The sequence below is a fragment of the Chionomys nivalis genome, chromosome 2 (assembly GCF_950005125.1).
Source record: "Chionomys nivalis chromosome 2, mChiNiv1.1, whole genome shotgun sequence".
Taxonomy (NCBI): domain Eukaryota; kingdom Metazoa; phylum Chordata; class Mammalia; order Rodentia; family Cricetidae; genus Chionomys; species Chionomys nivalis.
The window spans coordinates 129,884,119-129,906,087 of record NC_080087.1 but is presented as its reverse complement, the minus strand read 5'-3'; the positions used below and the strand labels follow the sequence as shown (position 1 = coordinate 129,906,087).

Sequence of the window (21,969 nt, the reverse complement as noted above, 5' to 3'; positions counted from 1 at the left end):
TGAAATAAAATTCAAGATTTAAAATTTTAAATCTTAAAAATACATGGCACAAATCTCAGAGTTGGGAGCTAAACACCTGATGTCACAAAGCCACCTCTAAGGTAAACTATATCATAAAACTTGAGTTCATGTAACGTATGGAATAGACCAGCCCCTGGCATTCATTGAGAACTATTGCCTTTGAAGCTCCTTCCCTGCATAGAAAGGTCACTTGGAAGGTAAGTGTCTTGGAGGAAGTCAGAGGTGGTTCAAAGCCCTGCCCAATATGCTAATTCATGGTGATACCAAAACCAGGAAGTGGCCCAGGTCCCACTGGGTGGGTGGAGCTTGTCTGATGGCCACCATACTCTTCCTTTCTGACAGTGAAAGATAAAGGAGGTTTAACTTAAACTGGAGGTGAAGTCTCATTTAAAATGTTTATCAAGCAATGTGACTATGAATGATCAAGATAATATTTGTTTATAGACTTTGCAGAACATTCAAAAGTTTATTGTTTTTGATTAGACAATTCTAATCCCAACCAAAATGCTTGCCTGGGTGTATTATAATGTAGTATCTTAGGGCTAAATGAAGTTAAAAATTTAACTTGGATTTTTTTTTTTATTTAGAAATACAATAGAATTTTCTTTCATTTGTTTCCAACTCATTTTTATGCAGAAAAGGCTTTTTATAAATACGGAATGTTAATCTTGTAAGTTGTCAACAGGTAAATCAGGTAAAGATAAGAGCTTCTTAGGAGTCTGTTTGCAGATTGGAGGACCACAGGACTGAGAGAATTAACTGTTCTGTCTCACTTCTCTGTGTTTGATCTGCAGCAGCTGAGGAAACAGCTCATCTGCCACCTTCCCCACCACCATCGCCAGCCTCAGAACAGGCAGTTGCAGTGGAGGAAGGTACGTTCTTGACCTTCTAGGGTTGAGGCTGTCCAACAGGGTAAACAATAAACTCCAGTCCACAGCCAGGAACACCAGTGCCAGGTAACGTAGACAGGACTGGTGTGAACTCAGAGCGTCAAGAAGAAAATAAGCCCAAAAATGAAAATAGAATCCGTGTTTTATATAAAATCAGAAGCTTAAGAATATGGTCAATATTATATAAAAGGAAAAATCAACTATGTGAAAACTCCGTGTTCAAGTTGCTAGAATAACTATAAGCAGTTAGCTGAATGTGGAGATGTTGGACCGAAATAACAATCCTTTTACAGCTGAAAAGAAATAACAAATACAATCCCAAGACAGCAGGAGTCAGTACTTTCTTAGGGAAGTGCCAGAAATTGTGTAGTTTACTCACCCAGAAATTGTGTAGTTTACTCACGGGTTATATTGCCAAGACTGCCCCCAGGTCCTGCCCCATAGCAAAATCTCACCAAAAATTAATGAATAAACCAGGAAGTTAATGAATGAACAGATGCTGAGAGCAGTGAACTAGAAGCCATGGATGCTTCCCCACTGAGACCTACTACCGTCCATGAATACATTTACGAACTTGCTTCACACAGAACACCACGTCAGCATTTCAGTTCTCATTGACAAAACAGACAGATGCTTTGAGAACATTCATTCAGAATGTGAGATGAGAGGCACTAGATCACACTGCTTCAGCAGAAACTCGGTCCCGAGACTCCAAGTGTATGCAAAGGCTGGCTGATCTTTCGAAGAGGAACAACAGTGGCTTATTGTCAGTTTGCATGTCCTAAGGCTATTTGATTCATTTTCTCTTTCATTTGCTTTTTCTCATGTTGTCACTTCAGAGATCATTTGCCATGTAAAAGATAAATAACATCATCGTTAAACATTTATCATGTTATAATTCATAATCTGATTCATTTCTATTTTTCCTAAATACAGAAAACTAAAATACTCAACTACATGCTGTTAGCTCTGAGGCAGTTTTTTTTTAGTCCCAGATTTTTAAGCAACACCTCTTCTTTGTGGTAAACTTTTTCATAATTAAACCAACCCCCTTCTAATCTGATACCTGAAATAACAGAAAACAAGCAAAATCATTCTGTGCAAAGAAAATGGCAACTGTAATTAGTACATATCAGCAATTTGCTATTAGTTAATCTCCTTAAATGTCATTTACAGTACCCTTTATACATCTGAAAGATTCTGTTTGGACTGACTTACGCCTTTCCTGTCATCTGGGCCATATTTATTGAGCACCTACAGTGTCCCAGAAACACTTTGAATTCCGAGCAAATGCTTGAGAACAAAACATACATAATCCTTCCTTTCAGAGAACAAACAGCATGGTGAAAAAGAATGCAATAAATAAGCTTACAAATAATTCAAGTAGATTACCTCCAAGAAGGGTAAGGACAGCAGCCTCTGGACAGAGGATCCTTCTTTTCTTGTATTTCTAGTTCCAAAATGAGAGGAAATATTGGTAGATCACTGGTGAAAACTGTGGGGCAGAGGAAACAGGATGTGCAAATGCACACAAGTAGATGCAAAGATGCTGTGTTCTAGGACAGGGAGCCATGGCTAACAAGTAGTGAGAATAGTGAGAAATGGGAAAGGATTAAGAAATAGAGTGTAGTAACTAACTTGCTGGGGCCAAGGACCTGGATTTCATTCATTGTCTACTGGAGGTGCAGTAGGAAGCTGCGCATGACAGTTGTATTTCTCTCAGTATGTCTGAACTACCACTTAAAACCATTAGTGCCCCCAAGAATCCTCTTAACCCAGAAAGAGCTACGATGTTCACAGAGCTGACCCACTCCAAAAGTCTGCTTGAGGTCGGGTTATTGACTCCTCTTACTCAGTGGGAATTGTAGCAGAAAAGCTCGGAGACTCCTCCTATCTGTCTGGGGATCCGCTTGGTCTCTTCCTTACAGAAAACACGTCACACACGGTGAGAATATGAACAAATCAGACATGGCTTTCGTTTCACATCAGAATGTAAGGAATCGCCTTCCTCACATTGGTCCAGTATATCCAGGGAAGATGCTCCTCCCTTCCCATTCCAAGTCATTCAGTTATATTTCAAACCTTACTTTGTGTTTTCCATTTATTTCTTTTTCAAAAGAGACATTAAGATACATAAAAAGATCAAATGATAGATCACTGTCTTTTAAGCTATGTGAAAAGATATGCGCATATTTTATAAACCCTACGTAATTCATTTAAATCAGATGATAATCTCATCTTTAATGTGTGAAAGGATCAAGGCACAGTTCTATTGATCCTTTATCTCAAATCCCAGTAAAATTAATGTTCAACAAATAACAGATGTTTTTTTAAAAAAAGTTAAATTAAGAAAACAAGCTAGTGAGTGACAAGCTACAAGAAAAGAAGGAACTGTTTGGTTCCTTAAGTTTTCAATGAGTTGCTGAAGACGCAGCATGGTGTACTACTGAGAGCAGGTTTACTGGGAGAAGGAGCAGGTGAGCTTCATCCTTTGTCTGAGAGATTCTTTCCCCTCCAGGACACACACTCTCCAGCATCTTTGAGGGCACAGGGACAGGCACAACCTGATCCTTTTATACAAATGGAAGAGAGCACTTTGATTTAAATTGAGTAAATAGTGGCTCTGGGGACTCTTGTTTCTTAATTAACAGACATTTATTTAAAAGGGGAACGCTTCCATTGAAAATAATTTGACATTCATCACTTTAAAAACATCCATTTACTGTAATTATGTAATGTTAGTTTATCTCATATCTCAGTATGTGTCCTTATTTGGGGAAATACCTAATAGAGATTTTATTGAAAAAAATTAACAAGTAGCTCTCATAGGAAGCAAATCATGGCACTGCTCTAGAGGGCTCTGTTAGTTACAGTGTGTCTTCACCTCCTTCCCTCTTTCTTGTTAGTCATAGCAGCTCACCCGGACTGAGCTGTCAGAATACAGAAGTCTGTGGAAATCCAAGAGAATACTCTAGACCAGAGGTCCTTCTGGTTTGTGCAGTTAATCCAGAATTCTGGGGTGATATTTTTCAGTGACATAGAGACGGCAGCAGAATTGTTGTTATCTGAAAGTAGCTCCGCTCCATGTCATTTGTGGGTGGCAGTCGCACCAGGACATGGAGGAATCTTTGGCCAGAAGCTGGCAAATTGGAGAAAGCTCATAGGGAACACTGTGAGTGGAGTCAGCTGCCTTCTGCTCTGTGCCATGAGGCAACAGCAATAATTAGTCCTTGGTAGCCCATGAGCCCTAGATTCTCATAAACGTGACTACAGATTTCTTCCAAAACGATCTGATCAACCAGTTTGGAAGGACAAATCTTCCTTTTGCCCAATATAAAATTTTAGATGTGTTAATAAAAAGTTTAAGTAAACACAAACTAGAAGGAAAATATTCCTCAGTCAGAATCAGCCAAAACTCATTTCTGAAGTCTGTAGTTATGCGTAAGAACTATGTAAAAAGGCCAAGGTTCTCAAGGTCATCCTATCCTTTTGAAAGTCACTTGTTAAATGAAGTAGATTATTGCATGATTAAAAACAGTTCCCAAGGGGCTGGAGATATGGCTCAGTGGTTAAGAGCACTGACTGCTCTTCCAGAGGACCCGGGTTCAATTCCCAGTACCCACATGACTGCTCACAACTGTCTGAAGATCCAGTTGCAGGGGATCTGACACCTTCACACCAATGCACATAAAATAAAGTTAAATAAACCATAAAAATATTTAAAAAAAAAACAGTTCCCAAATTACATTAACTTATAGTAAATGATGAACAAAGCCATGAAAGTAGCTTATAAAGTAAATTCACATTTTCCCTAAGTTTATCAACTTCAAATTCAACTGCCAAGTTAAGGTAAAGAAGGAAACTTAAAGCTGAGCCAATGGAAGAACCATGCTAACATATATGTAGTTACACACAGGCTCATCTGGAAAAGGGCACTTACCCCCAAGCCTGACAACCTGAGTCTGACCCCAAAGACCCGTGTTGTGGAAGGAGAGAACCAAGTTGTCCCATGACCTTCACGTGTATAGCATAGTGTACATTGTGCCTGTAGGCATTTGTGTGTGTGCATGCACACATGCCATGAGAATATACACGAAGGATAATTTTAAATAGCTACACATTACGCTTGGCAGTTTTACCAACGTCTTATCATTTATTTCATCCAGCAACCCACAGAGATAGAAATTTACATGTTTTTGTCAGTGATATCATTGTTTAGCTCTGGATAAATGACTCAGCTAGAATTTATATGTAAATCTGGGTCTTCCAACTCAGAATTTCATACTTCCCAAAAGCTAAAGTTCTCAGAGTTGGTACTATAGAATTGTGCAAGTCAGTTGTCTTTAGACAGGAGTCTGGTACAAGCTACCATTCTTATGTGGATTTTTATAAAATGTCTCCCAAATGCATACTCCATTCCTTCCTTATTTGTTTGTCTATTTATTTTGTATCACTTACTCACCCCAATGGCTGGTCACCAAAGCATTCATCATGTACACTTCATCTCTGCAACAAACGAGACTCTAACGCCACTGTCTTCCCCTTTGGGGACTCTGCACTGCTCAGACTCCACACACACACACACACACACACACACACACACACACATACAATGTTCTGGTTTATCTCTGAGGCTTGCATCCCAGATGGCCTTTACTCACAACTTCTGAGAAGAAATTGATTTTCTTAGAGCACACAGTCCTGGGAGAGGTCTGGACTTGGTCAGCTATCCCTTTTGAGTGAAGAGACAAGGTCTAAGGAGAAATGGCCATTCTGCTTGGGCAACTAAAGGTCCCACAAATGGTTCCACCATCCTGGGACAAGACCAAAAGTTTTCAAAATATAAAAGTGTCACTTCTTGTGAGATGTTATAGATCTCTGAGCTGTTTTTAGAAAGTCGAATGCTCCAGAAGACTGAAACATCACCGAGTACCTAGCACCTCCTCACCACCAGCTCTTAGCTCTCACTGCACCCTTTGTGTTGTAATCTTCTCCTTCCCAGAAAACAAATGCAGAAAAGCAGAGAAATACATAACTCATTTTTTTCCTTATTTGACAGTGCATGAAATCAGTTGAACAAGTTAAACATTTTGCATGCATGGTGTCTGAGAGTCACTGGAGAGCATGTGACTGACAAGGACCAATCCCAAGCCCAGAGCTACCATCTAGTCTCAGAACAGATCCTCAGCAGTTGTCTGCTCAGCTACTGCTGAGAATAGCAAGCATCATTTTGGGGTTAATCTTCCCTATGGTATAATAACTACCATTATTATGAGAAATTTCTGCACACTCGACAAGGAATATCTTCCACAGTGCTAGTGTGCTGACTAATAACTAATGGGCTAAAGGGCTAAAAGCATTTTCTCCACAGAGTGTTATTTTTAATATGCTCATGCTTTTAAATCTGTTTCCAGTTTTCAGTACTTGGTTATTGAAAGAAAACTGACAGTCCTTACGTTACAGTGCATTGGCAAAGTAAAACCAGAATAGAGTCTAGAGTGACATACTTTAATGTAGGCCTAGATATAAGTAATATTGATTAGTGAATACCTGAGTAACCTGGACGTAATTCTGAGAGATGACTGCATCGAAAGCCAAATGGGGCACATCCTTAAGGTTTTTAGGCTCATTGGTTCGTAGGAGAGTCCGGATGACCCTAAGCACACTAATCTATAATGTGAATGGGAGGAACTGTATTACTTTCTGGTTGAAATCATTAAAACTTAAATTAAGCAAAATGTTAAGCATTTGTGCATGACTAACTAATCACAATTCAAACAGGAGACTTTTCTCCCCCGTAGTTGAGCAGACATGGTACCCTGGCAACGTTTCTCTTTCTTAATTTCTGATTGTGTTAATGTATGAATCCACCTTCAGGAAGAAATGTCTTTGAAAGAATGCATTTGTTTTGTGATGATCTGTTTCTGTTCGAATATTTCCTTGGTTATTCTGAAATACTGGAGAAGGATGCACAGCTAATTTCTATTTCACAGCAGGGGTGTCATTGTCTTTTAGATCAATGGTAAATTCCACTAAATAGTAGTCTTAGCTAAGTACCCAGAAAAGCATGCGCCATCCACGCCTCCATCCTCCATCAGCTCAGTTTGTCTCAGCCCCTTCCATCCTGCCATGCTGCTTGGGTGACCCTTCATGTCCTCCTGTGGGTGTCTGTCTCGTCTGTCTGATCTCATGTCTGTCTTGTCCAGTTCTCCCTGCAGTTTCTTCCTGTGTGTCTGTTTGTAGATGAAGGGGCTGAGGATCGAGTGGGTCCTCTGCACAGGTTCCCCAGCCATGAACCTGCCAGCAGCGGGGAGAGGCGTAGGCTCCTAGCCCCCTCCATCTCGGTGTCTGTGCCTGATGAGGACCCTTACAATTCGGATGAGGAGTACTATGAGCACCCTTTGTTCAGCTCAGAGTGGACTAGTGTGATACCCCGTGTCACAGCACAGAGCACAGAGGGCCACTTAGACCAAGAGAAAGGTGAACAGGAGCATGGTGCCCTTTTGCTCCTCCTCCAGCCTGCAGCTCTGTGCACACACATCATGTTCAGTGTGCTTTGGTGTGGGTGGTGGGTGGGCACAAGCTTGTTTTGTCCACATGAAAGTGAAGTCCCTAGATACGGAGTTTTCCACGAGATGCCTCAAATTTATATGAAAGAAATGAGTTACATGAAACGAATAAGCATTTCCCTTTTTCTTTTTTTATATTATTGCTCCTATGAGGTGGAAAGGAAGAAGAAACAATTCAATTAAAGTAGTACTCCTTTTTGTTCCTTGTAAATAAATTATTCAGTAAGAACACATTATTTACCTGAACTGAAGAAGATGACCCCAATTTTATTTTCCTCCTTAGATATGGACTATTATTAGGACCAGTCTTAAATAGAAGTCACCTTTTTACAATTATATTTATAGCTTGTTCTTTAAAAATAAAGAATAAAGATCCACTTAAAGCAGAATAAATGTTATGAGATGAAAATGTATGACTACATGTCAGTAAGTAAGAAATTGGGGGTTGCTTCGGTGGCTGTTCTCAACTCACCTCAGCGGAGCTGGACTAAAATGAAGCCAGGGACTCAGGGCCTTGGTCCCAGACAGCTGAGCTGCCTATGTGTGGCTACCTATCATGGGCATGAAATTCAGGGGGTATGGGCTCCACTTGTCTCATTTTAACTAGGGATTTTTTTTTTTTTTGTAAAGAAGAAAATACCACGAAAATATTTTGCTTAGACATAAGTATTTCCTGGTGAGGACAATGACATGATGCATGCGGAAGAACTCATTTTCATGAGAGACAGACAATCCCAAGGACAGGCACGGGCATGACAGTGAGGTTTTCCCAAGTCATATTGAAAACCAAAGAGCTCCAACAGCTCTGGCACCCTAAGAAGTGTACCCAGCATTAAATGAAGCCCAAGACTTTAACAGTGCAAACTGAAGGTGACTGAAATAATTGGGAGATTTTTAATTAAGGGATAGGTACAGGGGCACAAGCATACCTGATTCAAAATTTAAAAATCTAAGGTCAAAACATTATGTGAATCTAAAAATTAATTAATTAACTTGGTTAGACTTCGTCTGATAAGCTGGCCCTGGTGAAGTTAGATACGCTTAAAGTTCTTTAGACTAAAAATGTATGCATTATAAAAAATTTCTGATAATAAAGCAGAATTGAAATTTTTAAAATATCCATTACAAAATTAAATTACAGACACAAAAATGTCTGTGTGGTAAATGTGGAAAGATAGATGAGGGAGTTCTGCCACCCTCCAGGGTGTTAATATTTCTTAAAAAAGAAAATTTCTTCCCATTCCATCTGTAGTCTTTCCCACAAGGCCTTTTGCACAATGTCTAATTGTTTTACGGGACTATCATAAGAATCTTCCCACTGCAGACTTCTAAAACAGCTAATGTGGTTTCCTTTCATTTATTAAAGGGTAAAATGGATTCATTTATTTTTGTGGATATTTGAAATGTAAATGAAATCAAATGAAAAAATAATTTGTGGCCGTCAGAAGTTTAATTTTGCATTTAAAGGCTGACATTATTTCCATTTATACCTTAGGGAGGAGTTATTTTTGGCAGTCTGAGTGCCACTCCATCATCTGTCCTTAGTGATTTTATTTTGAATTGCATTGTAAGATGATATTGCTAATACGGACACTTTTTCTTACTGTCAGAAAGAACTATCTATGAATTATTATTGACTAAGCACTGTGAAAACAGTTGTATTCAAGGGGAAAATGACCAAATTTTCAAGTTAAAAAGTATTTTACTTTCGCTTTCTTTTCCTTGAGTATCAAATAATTCAACGGCAGCATTATAAATTGACCTTTATGGCCGTTCCTTAGAAGCACTGTATTTAGAGTACTCTGACGGACTTTTTGATGAAACATTAAGCCATTGAGTAGGTAACACTTTGAGGCTAAGGCTATTTTATTCCTAAAATTGTCTTTGAAAGATTCTACATTTTAAATAATGCAGTCAGGGATTCTTGTGTAGGGACTTCCTGCATTGGAGAAAACACGTGTCTAACCAACTGGGAAGCTTGTTTTCCGCACACCAGTACATCTGTCTTCTCTCCATCTGCTGGGGCAACACCATCTCTAGTTTCCAACAAGCCTTCCCCCTGTGCTCATCTTGCTGCCATTCCCATGAGGGTGATCAATCCATAAAACCCTTTCAGCTCTCAATTTTTAAAATGAATAGCACAGTCTTTTAATTAGTTTTCAAAGTCATTTCTATCAGCATATTATACATAATAAATTTCCACTGAGTACACAATGTGTCTGTCATTCGGTTATTAATTTGCTCAGACGGAAAGGGAAAGCATACCTGACGTCCCAGAGAGGTCATGCGAATGGAGCTGAAAGTGTTCCATGAGTAATATTTCTGTCCTTTCGTGTATTGTTCTGTGGTCATGATGTCAACATCTTTTCCATCCCCCAAAAGACGAAACGCTAAAGGGTGCGATGGCTGAGGACATGAAACCTGCTGCCCTTCCTGGGAAAGAGCCTGGGGCTGCTAAGACCTCAGACTACCCCCAGGGCCTCAGTGAGGGCCAAGTGGAATCTAGCGCAGAGGCGCAGATAGTTCCAGAAGACAGTGCCCTGGCAGGGGCTCCACATGAGAAAAGTGTAAAAGAGGTCACGGAGGTGGCTTCGGACGTAAAAATTCCTTCCTCTATCAAGGAAGGTGTGTGTCTGTCAGGATTCGCATGCGTGCCGCAAATGTGTTGCCGTGGTTTCCACCAAGCGAATGCCTTTCCAATGCCGGTCCACCGCTGGGTCTTCTCATGGTCATAAGACTCCATTTCAGGCTTTGTGCGGAGACTGTGGCTTGCGCAGATGCTGTGAGAGCTTGGTTGTCCCCTGCTGCAGCTGGTTGTCCTTTGCCATGATACAATACGCTTTGCCGCAGGCTGATAATGCTGTGTGAACTCTTCCTTGGTTTACCCCCTCCCTCCTCATCGCCAGTGTTTGCCAGTCACATTGCTAATACATGTATATTTTTGTTTTTATGTTTTGGGACAGCAATTCATACGCTTATTTTTCAAACCCTAGAGCTGGATTTTAGCACGTACAGGCTTAAGTGATACAATCGCTTTTGTTTGCAGCGCAGAGTGCTGTTTTTATGCTTCAACAAATGCTGCTGGTTTGGTTTTCCTTCAGCACCTGTCGGTGCTCCCCTTGTCTTGTCTCTGCGGGCAGCGCACCCCGGATCATGCCTGTATCGCTTGAGTTTTCATTCATCTAGATTTCATTACAGGTTTTAACTACTTCATTGCTCTCATTACAACAGCATCCACAGTCCTATCAGGTCATGATGCCCCATCTTCAGGCGATGGCTGAATTTTTATGAGTCACCACCAAATCCTTTTCAAATCACTGAGCTAAGTGCTGGTGGCCACAGGAAATAGTTTAAAAGAGACACTTGGATTGGCATGTAAATAAAACCGAGACCATGTCACTTATTTGATGTCAAGTAATTCCAAGGCCAACAAGAGCCAATGTTTTGCTAGCTGGCCACATCCAGGCAATGACATCAGGACCCTGGGGAGGAAGACATTGTAGTAGATGACTTTTTTTGAAAAATGTCTTGCTCTTCCCATTGTTATAATTCAGAAACCATGATGGCAAGTTAAAAATTTAGATTAAATACAAACCGCCTCATCAATTCTTAGGTCATGCATGTAAAAATTGACATCAAATGTTTACTTTAACCTCAGCTATTTTCTAAAACTTTTTGCCAATAACTTTCAGTATCCCCATATGGGTCCTCACAGTTTTTCATCAAGTTACCTGAAACTGCTAATACTTGAATCATTATTTGTTTCTTGGCATGTGTCCCAGGACCTGCCAGTTCATTTTCAAGTGAGAAAATTTGAAATACTCAGGAAATATCCTTCAGGTACATGTTCTTGTACCCTGTTACCTAATTCCTTGATGTGGATTCATTTCCACCTCAATCAACAGAATGAAGACTTCCCTTTTTCCTTCTAACATGCACCGTATGGTGTATGGAAGAGACGAAATAGACAAAAAGGATAAGTAGTCTGAGGCCAACTCTTCTTATAATGTATGTACAATTGATTTAGAAGAGGACTTCACTCAGTACTAGTACACACAGATTCCAGTCCTGACATTCCATGTTCATCCTTCACTGGGCAGCATGCTTGCATGGTCCATAGCTTCCCCTTGACCCGCTCATTCAGCTCCTTTTTGTAAGTATGATTTTAAGCTTACTGCCCGAAAGATGTTGCCTATTGTTTGCTTAAAAACCAACCCAATTACTTCAGATTTACTTACAGCCTCGAAGATGGAATTCCCTGAGCCGCAGAAATTGGCTTCCTCTTTCGCTGAGCCTTTAGACAAGGGAGAAAAGGAATCGGAGATGCAGAGTAAGCCTGGTGAAGATTTTGAGCATGCTGCCTTAGTTCCTCAGCCAGAGATAACTAAAACTCCCCAAGATAAAAAGGATGTTCAAGACATGGAAGGGGAAAAGTCACCTCCCGTCCCATTTGCGCACACTTTTGGTACCAACCTGGAAGACATAAAACAGAACATAGAACCAAGCATGGCAGTACCTAGCATCGGCCTGTCTGCAGAGCCTCTAGCTCCAAAAGAGCAGAAAGACTGGTTCATTGAAATGCCAATGGAATCAAAGAAAGATGAATGGGGTTTAGCTGCCCCAATATCTCCTGGCCCTCTGACACCCATGAGGGAAAAAGACATGCTGGAGGATATTCCAAGATGGGAAGGGAAGCAGTTTGATTCTCCCATGCCAAGTCCCTTCCATGGTGGAAGTTTCACTCTTCCTTTAGATATTATAAAGAATGAAAGAATCACAGAAGTACCACAACCCTTGGCTCCTGTCTTCTTCCAACCAGATGACAAAACGTCTCTGCAGGACACCAGTGACCTAGCTACTGCCAAAGATAGTTCTAGAGATGAGGAGCCACAGAAAGATAAAGCAGACAAGGCAGATGTTCCAGTCTCAGAAGCTGCCACCCTACCGAAAGATGCTCAAAATCCAGTTGGGGAAGGCGATATCAGGGAAAGTGTTTCAGGGGAAGAAAAGGGTACCACAAATCAAGAGATAAAAGAAACATCAATCCCCAGTGGTCAGGAACCTACACTCACCGAAGATGAACCACACACAAAGCTTGACGAGAAATTAGTGGTTTCCATTGAAGAAGCTGTGGCAAAAGAACATGAACCCCCCAAATTGAGAGACGATGAAACAGGTGTAATTCAGACCTCCACCGAGCTTTCTTCCTCCAAAGAACAGAAAGACCTAGAACATGTAACCGATGAGTTAAAACAGGACTCCTTCCCTATAAGTCTGGAACAAGCTCTTTCAGTTCCAGCCATGACCTCTGAGACCTTGAAAAAAGTGACATCTGAGCCAGAGGCAGTGAGTGAAATGAGAGAAACCCAGGGACTTTTTGAGGAGAACATGGCTGTCAAAGATAAGTTTGAAGGAGTTGGGTCTGCAACAATAGCTGAGGTTGGTGTGCCATTTTATGAAGATAAATCGGGAATGTCCAAATACTTTGAAACATCTGCATCGAAGGAAGAAGTGGAAAAAAGCAAGCAGTTGGGCAGTGATTACTATGAATTGAGTGATGCAAGAGGAAGTGCCCAGGAATCTTTTGACACTGTACCTCCCAAGGACCAGCGTGATGAAAAGGAACTTCAGGCAAAAGAATCCCAGCCCAGTGCTCCACCGGAGGAAGCAGGATACAGCACTCTTGCCCAGAGTTATCCATCTGAGCTACCTGAAGAACCAAGTTCTCCTCAAGAAAGGATGTTCACTATTGACCCAAAAGTCTATGGGGAGAAAAGGGACCTTCACAGTAAGAACAAGGATGATTTGACCCTTAGTCGAAGTTTAGGGCTTGGTGGACGGTCTGCAATAGAACAAAGAAGCATGTCCATCAACTTGCCTATGTCTTGCCTCGATTCCATTGCCCTTGGGTTTAACTTTGGCCGAGGCCATGACCTTTCCCCTCTGGCTTCTGATATTTTAACTAACACGAGCGGAAGCATTGATGAAGGAGATGATTACCTTCCCCCTACCACACCTGCAGTGGAGAAGGTCCCTTGCTTCCCAGTAGAGAGCAAAGAGGAAGGCGAGAAGGGAGAGGAAGTAAAAGTGACTGGAGAACAAATTATTCAGATTGAGACATCCTCTGAGTCGCCCTTCCCAGCCAAAGAATATTACAAAAATGGTACCGTCATGGCCCCTGACCTGCCTGAGATGCTAGATCTGGCAGGAACCAGGTCCAGGTTAGCTTCTGTGAGTGCAGATGCTGAGGTTGCCAGGAGAAAATCAGTCCCATCAGAGGCTGTGATTGCAGAGAGTAGTACTGGTTTGCCACCTGTCGCTGATGAAAACCAAGTCACTGGAAAACCTGACAGTCAACTTGAGGACATAGGATACTGTGTGTTCAATAAATACACAGTTCCTCTACCATCACCAGTTCAAGACAGTGAGAACTTGTCGGGAGAGAGTGGCTCATTTTATGAAGGAACTGATGATAAAGTCCGTAGAGATTTGGCCACAGACCTCTCACTGATTGAAGTAAAACTTGCAGCTGCAGGAAGAGTCAAAGATGAGTTCACTGCTGAGAAAGAGGCATCTCCACCCACTTCTGCTGACAAATCAGGACTGAGTCGGGAGGTGGACCATGACAGGAAAACTAATGACAAACTGGATACTGTCCTTGAAAAGAGTGAAGAGCATGTTGAATCGAAGGAACTTGCCAAGGAGGCTGAAGAGGCTGGTGAGAAAGTGGAGATCTTTGGGTTAGGTGTAACCTATGATGAAGCCTCTGCCAAAGAACTGACAACAGCTGAAGACACGTCACCAGAGAAAGCAGCAAAAGGTCTCAGTTCAGTACCAGAGGTGGCTGAAGTGGAACCAACCACAAAAGCCGATCAGGGACTAGATTTTGCTGCAACGAAAGCTGAGCCAAGTCCGTTAGATATAAATGTCAGTGACTTTGGACAGATGGCTTCAGGGATGAATGTAGATGCCACAGAGCTCAAGTTCGAGGTTTCTCAGGAACTGACCCTCTCATCCAAAGGACCTCAAGAAGATGATTCTTTCCTGGGTATTGAGTCTGGCCACATGAAAGAAGGTCTCAAAGTCAGTGAAACAGAAGTCAAGGAGAAGGTAGCAAAGCCTGACCTGGTGCATCAGGAGGCTGTAGACAAAGAAGAGTCCTATGAGTCTAGTGGTGAACATGAGAGCCTCACGATGGAGTCCCTGAAGCCGGATGACGGCAAGAAGGAAACCTCTCCAGAGTCATCTCTGATTCAAGATGAGGTTGCCCGCAAACTGTCTGTGGAAATCCCTTGCCCACCTCCTGTTTCGGAGGCTGACTTATCCACAGATGAGAAAGCTGAGGTTCAAATGGAATTTATTCAGCTGCCAAAGGAAGAAAGCACAGAGACTCCAGATATACCCGCCATACCTTCTGATGTCATCCAGCCACAGCCTGAAGCAGGTGTGCCTGAACCAGCAGAGGTCCCAAGTGAGGAAGAGATAGAAGCTGGGGGAGAATATGACAAACTGCTCTTCCGCTCAGACACCCTTCAGATTACTGACCTGGTTGTCCCAGGAAGTAGAGAGGAATTTGTGGAGACCTGCCCAGGTGAACACAAAGGTGGGATTGAGTCTGTAGTGACCATCGAGGATGACTTCATCACTGTAGTGCAGACCACAACCGATGAAGGCGAGTCAGGGTCCCATAGTGTGCGCTTTGCAGCTCTAGCTCAGCCTGAGGGGGAAAGGAGACCGTGCCCTCACGATGAAGAGCTTGAAGTAGAAATGGCAGCAGAAGCCCAGGCAGAACCCAAGGATGGCTCTCCAGATGCCCCAGCTACCCCTGAGAGAGAAGAGGTTGCATACTCAGAATATAAAACAGAAACCTACGATGATTACAAAGACGAGACCACCATTGATGACTCCATCATGGACGCTGACAGCCTGTGGGTGGACACTCAAGGTGTGCTTCTTTTTCAATCTTCTCCCAAATAAAGCCCATAGCCTAGTGGGGAATTTGGTTAAGATTTAAAAAAAAAAAAGAAGGGTCTCTATTTACATGACAATATGTTAAGTATATGACGGCCTTTATGCATCTGTCACTAATGCTATCACTGTTGTTGTTGCCATGCTTTGCTTTGCTCCACAGATGATGATAGAAGCATCATACAGGAACAGTTAGAAACTATCCCTAAAGAGGAGAAAGCTGAAAAGGAAGCTCGGAGACCATCTCTTGAAAAACATAGAAAAGAAAAACCCTTTAAAACCGGGAGAGGCAGAATTTCCACTCCTGAAAGAAAAGTAGCTAAAAAGGAACCTAGCACGGTCTCCAGGGATGAAGTGAGAAGGAAAAAAGGTTCATTTAACAATCACTTCTTTTAAAATGTGGTGTTTTTTTTTATTAATTTCCTATTACTCTACTGAAAAAGCCTTACTTATGAAAAAAATTGTTCATTTTTGTTCCGAGTGTTTATTTTCTTTCCTGATGGTATGCTGTTTTGTGTTTTCTTATTCATAGCAGTTTATAAGAAGGCTGAACTTGCTAAAAAAACAGAAGTTCAGGCCCACTCTCCTTCCAGGAAACTCATTTTAAAACCTGCTATCAAATACACTAGACCAACTCATCTCTCCTGTGTTAAGCGGAAAACCACAGGTGACTGTTCAATTCTGCAATGTGGCTGGCAAACAGACGTATTTTATTTTAACCTCATTATTGTAGAGCTTCTTCATTTTGTTTTACTTCCAAATCTCAGCAATCACGAACAGTTTCGCTATTTAAGTGTCTTGTATCATTATTCTTTTTTTTCCTTCCCTGCAGAAGAGGTCATGACCATCTGTCTCTTTGTCATTGCTCAGACATAGCAGTGCGTGATTGTATCTTGGCATTGTGCTCTAGTGTCACGTTCTGGGGATCCCTATTTTCATTCTGTGTGTTTGCTTAGACGATGGCGATGAATTTAACCGTGGTATGCATTCTCATTATTTTGCTTATTTATCTTCTCCATGCTTAAATCCATGTATATTTGTCCTATTTTCTCAATTGTTACTGCCAAATCTGTTACTGGTGTTGCCTTCACTAAGACAATGTATATCGACTTAGACATTGGAAATGAAAAACCTCTTGAAGTAATACTAATTTTCAAGATTTTTTGCTTTAGATGGAAAAAAAGATGAAGAAAGAAAGGAAATGATGTCTATCCTATCAGATTTTATTCTTCAAGTCCAAAATGAACTCCCTTCAACCTCCTATACTCCATCTTTGGGATTTTCTTAAATTTATTAATACAGACTGTCAAATGGTCCACTATAATCCAATGTGCAGAAGGATACTAAGTTAAAACTCCAGTCCCTTAAGAGTTAATTAAATTAGAAATAAACTTGGTTTCTGTAGCCTCAGCCCTGGGAGACAGAGTCAGATGGCTCTCCAGGTAGACCTCCAGTGTGACTCCAGCCAGGGCTACATTAAGACACCTTAGTATAAGAGAGAAGGGAGACACATGTCTGTTTTGTCATGTGCTCATTTCTGTCACCCCCAAATATACACATCTATAAGCTTAAAAATCTAGTAGAACAAAGGATGAAGCATGGTAGACATCATCTTAAAGGGGGCTTTAGACACAGCTTTATTGTTACAAACTCTCCCTGCTCTTTCGGAGACCTGAGTTTGGGTCCCAGAACCCACATAGCAGTTCACAAAATTCTATAACTCCAGTTCCAGAGGATCCAACCCCATCTTCTGGCCTCTGTGGGTACCACACATATGTTGTAGTGACATGCAGGCAAAATACACATGCACATAAAATCTGTTATTAAAAGAAGTCATAGTAAAAGTCTACACAGCTCTCTACAATGCAGTTTTATTTGGAAATTTCACTGTAGAGTAGCAGGGTATTTACTTTATATGCCTAATCATGTTCTGATAGTTTTAATTTTAAATTTTCTTAATATCTATGTGGATATGCTTATAGTCTACAAAATATCTTTCCATTATACATTACAAATGGCTTAATATAATGGGTCACTTTAAAGATTAGGAATGACATCATTAGCCTAACTGGAGAAAAGGTCAGAGTCATTGATCTCCTAGAACCACCACCAAATGTTGCTAGTATTTTTGTTTGTTTAGATTTATATTTAAGGCTTAGGTTTTGGGGCTTGGAGTTTTTGAGATAAGGTATTTGTACATAGCCCAGATCAGCCTTGAATTCATGATCCTCCTGATTTGGTTTTCCCAGTGCTTAGATTGCAAGCGTGCAACACCATGCTTTGACCAAAGTTCCAAGTAGTGTGTGTTTGCGTCCTACATACAGGAACCATATGGTGTGATTTATGTAAGAACAATACCCAAGACAGGATTTGAATTGGAAGGCTCTTCCATATTCAAATCTTGAGAAAGGCTCAGTGTACCAAGCATTCCAAAGTTAGAAATTAGGAGTTAACATACCACTTCCACATCTTCTATCTCAATTAGCTGATTCTGTTAAATTTTTAGAAATTGTATTTGACTCAGAGAAATACTTACAGAAATAGAATATCTTTAAGAAATCCTGTATTCTACCTGTAAAGCTAAAAATGCTGTCCGAGTTGTGGAAATTAAGAGGAAAAATAAAATAATTGGAAATAGTTCCTGTGACTCCTACATGTCAGTGGCATTCACTTTACCTCCCTCCTTACTTATTCTTTAAAGGAAATTTAAATTTGGAGACTAACTAGCGTCTCCCCTTGTTTTAGTCAAATACCAAGAGACCCCAGCAGGAAGCCTATACAAAATTTAGATATTGCTGAATTAAAGCAAACTACATATATGTATATATATGTAGGAATTTTGGATATGTCATAGAAGTAGTGAATGACATCATTTTCACTGCTTCTTGAAGAAAAAAATCAGTGCTAGGAACTGAAACATTCTTCTAGCCAGTACTACATAGAATAAAGCACACTGTAGGCGCCCATTGTCTTGATATAAAAACTCACATCGCATAGGACCCCTTTATAGAACACATATGAGGCTTATGAGGATAGTTTTTTCCTGAAAATTTCTTTACCAAGGAAAATTAAGGAAATAATTAACATACAAGCTAGAGTATTTTATCTCTGGGGATACTGGTCAAATACTGTTATTTTTCAAAACACAAATGATGATTTTATGTTGTGAGATATTAAAGTCAAATCAGGTAAGTTGTCCACAGAAAATGTGTTAGAGAAAATGGAATTTAAAACTGAGACCAGAAGCAAAGAGCAGCATCGAGAAACAGCAGTAACAGATGTGGTAACTGTCATACAGGAAGTGCATGCCTAGAACACATTCTGTATTTACTGGACTTGCAGTTTCTCATCCTCTGTCCCTGCAAAGTTGTTTAACTTCCCTTCTTGTGGTGCATTTTTACATCAGGCAAGTATGTCAATCATACTCCAAAGTGACGAGGGGCACAGGCAAAGGGGTTTGCTGATCATAACAGCCTGGGAGGTAAAATACAGAAGGACCTGTACAAAAGCCAGTGGCTTGCTTCTAGAACAGAAGGGTTGGGCGTTTCTGTATCATGCCAACTCAAAAACAATTTTCCAGCTTCCTTTCCTTTACACCTGGTAGCATTTGCCTTGGTGTTCTGTTCCTTCTGATCTACAGATTCTATGTGTACAAAGTTAATACTCAGAAGTACCTTGGTGTCCCATAGAAAATGAGTGTGTGCGCTGTTCTCCCTTGTGTTTCAGTAGACTGATCTCTGTTAATTCACACACACTTAATTGAAGCCACATAATGTATTACTGTTACCCAAGTTTCTTTGGTTACTGATTTTGAGCCTCAAAAGCAAGAAATGTAATTTGCCTTAGTCTCGTGACATAACAGAACACCCAGGTATTGGGAAACATACTTATGTGAGTTTCAGTCACTAATTTATTTATTTCTTTTCAACAGCAGCAAGTGGTGAATCTGCCCAGGCTCCCAGTGCACTTAAACAGACAAAGGACAAAGTCACTGTGAGTGAACCAAGCTTGCTTTGTGCTTTACTCTACTTTTGGTGTCCACTCAATGTCTTACAAAATTTAGGTGTCAGGTAGACATTTATATTTATTTGGAAATGTCCATTTTAAACTGCTTGCTTACCCAGCATGATCTCTAAAGCATCTAGACCAAAACTGGCTTCATCTAGAATGGAAAATAACCATGTTAATGGCAATATGACATTCCATTTTATTAATTCATCACCACAAATTCAGTTTCCTGTTATCTGGCTTTCAAGCTACTTCCTGTTGACAGTTTAATATTATTGCTATTGAGGTCTTTGGTGCAGTGAATTTTCTCTTACCAAAATTATTGGTTAAGGACGATATTGTATTTTAAAGTTAGTGTCCATATTGTCAAAGTCATACTATTTTTTAATTTGCTAAATTGTAATAGTAAATAGAGTATTGTTTAAATGTGCTTTTATTAATGATTAACTATTTTGTATGTGTATCAATCCCTTTTCCTTTTTTAATTTCTTTATATCATCAACTGTGTTTTAAAAAGACAGAAACCAACATGAAGTTATTTTGCTCTTTTTAGGATTGGAAGAGAGATAATTAAATATATGCTAATGAAGTCCTAAATTTACAATGAACAATCTAAATAATTTCAATATGTAGGTAATGAGATAATTTTAGGGTCCCTACAATCATATATGCCATTTAAGTCACAGTTCTTAGCTTATCAAACCATGGTAATACTTTACACTTCTACTTTGTTATTGATAAAAACAGTTTTTAATTTCCAATACTGGCCAAATATTTGATAGCCATCTCAAACTGAGGGTCTTTATTTGATAAGAGAACAAATTCAATGTTTATATGAGTACTTTTAAATTAGACACATGACTTAAAAAATTGTAAGTAATATAACTCATTTATTGCCTTCATAAATATGGAGCTGTATTTTGAGTGCAATGTGGTAGTGATATTTGGATCTACTATTTATTTATGATTTGAAAAACCTAGTATGTTACCATGTATGAATCCTGAACATTTTTGGCTATTATGATCTTTTATTTCTGTATCTAATTTTCTAAGTTTCCTGTAAAAAATCCAGTTGGGAAAACTAAGCATAGTAACTTTATAAGACAGTATAGTACCTAGATACAACAGTCATTTAGTATTTGTTATATAGGAATAATTATTGGTATTATATTATTTTTAAAATATAGAAAATTTCAGTCACAGATACAGAAATTAAATCTGAGAATTTCCCCTTTAGAAAAGTTTTAAGTGGAAATTCTGGGAAAACTTCAGGAAGTTTTCAAGTTGTTTTAGGTCCAAGCAACTCATACGATTGGCATTTCATACTTAACTTTGAACAAATGCTATGTTCATTACTGCCATAAAGCTAACATTGCCCTTCCAAATTACATGTGTCTAAAGAAAGGTTTATTCTGTTTCTGCTTTTGATTTATCATTTGTTTCACCTTCTAATATCTAATATACTTCTTTACAGTTTTCTAAATCCCCAAATTTCCTCTTATTTGATTTACTGTGAATAATTCACTCCAACTCAGAGGTTCGGTTACTCTTTATTAATAAGCTCACCAACCCCTTCCATTATTTTGTTTAAGTTTTGCGTGGTTGGGCTTAATACTAGTGCTTATCTCGTGCTTAATTAGAAGCAATGTCATCTCTTCATTCTTCTTTCCTGCTTACATTTTAAACTCCATTCTTTTCTGCTAAAATCAATCAAGAAATAGTGACTTGTGCTAACCCAATTACACTTCCCACTCAAGGTGCTGGTACCACGGGGAGGAGAGAAATGTGCATCTGTGTAAGCTTATGTCTCCACAGAAGTGTCTGCAGAGTTAAGGCTTGGGATGAAAAATCTCAGTTTCATCCTCTATTTTTAGAACAGCCAAATCAAAGTAATTATTTGAAATAATCTCTTTGGCTTTGTCATTCCTGTCTATATTTCTTACAGTGTCTCCCAGGAGACATGTGGCAAACAGCACAGCCTCTGTTAGAGCCTCTAATCCAGTCCACTTTTCCTTGCATGCAGTCTCCCTAGGATTTATCCTTACCTGTAAATTAAGTACTGTGGATTTTTTATTAGGAGTCTGTTCATTGCTGGTTGCCTTTTTAGGATTCATATACATTATATTGCTGTGTTGTTTATCCATAAAAGTCATTTCAGCTAACAAAATAACTTGACCAGTTTGTGTTTTCTCCTAAGGTGATCTCATATAATATTTCTTATCATTTTTCTGGTTAAGTAATGCAGATAATTAAAAAAAAAAACTTCTTAATCCTTAAGGTAAATATTTTCCATGACTGGGCCTCAAATATGTATTGTTTCAAGATTTTTTTTTTTTTTTTTTTTTTTTTTTTTTTTTTTTTTTTTGGTTTTTCGAGACAGGGTTTCTCTGTAGCTTTGGTGCCTGTCCCAGAACAAGCTCTTGTAGACCAGGCTGGCCTCAAACTCCCAGAGATCTGCCTGCCTCTGCCTCCCAAGTGCTGGGATTTAGGGCGTGCGCCACCACCGCCCGGCT

General features: G+C 39.9%; 1 protein-coding gene across 25 annotated transcripts in view; it reads left to right on the top strand.

Moving 5' to 3' along the window:
* Positions 1-21,969, top strand: part of Map2 (microtubule associated protein 2) — a 280,270-nt gene that overhangs the window by 238,575 nt on the left and 19,726 nt on the right. For 6 of the 25 annotated variants that reach the window (XM_057761426.1, XM_057761424.1, XM_057761427.1 and 3 more), the window contains 5 exons: positions 816-893; positions 11,709-15,425; positions 15,612-15,818; positions 15,981-16,115; positions 19,380-19,441. In XM_057761426.1, coding sequence (XP_057617409.1) covers positions 816-893; positions 11,709-15,425; positions 15,612-15,818; positions 15,981-16,115; positions 19,380-19,441 — 4,199 coding nt within the window. Of the gene's footprint in view, positions 1-815; positions 894-9,862; positions 10,106-11,708; positions 15,426-15,611; positions 15,819-15,980; positions 16,116-19,379; positions 19,442-21,969 lie in introns of all 25 variants that reach the window. The other 19 variants (XM_057761428.1, XM_057761434.1, XM_057761443.1 and 16 more) reach the window with 12 other exon arrangements.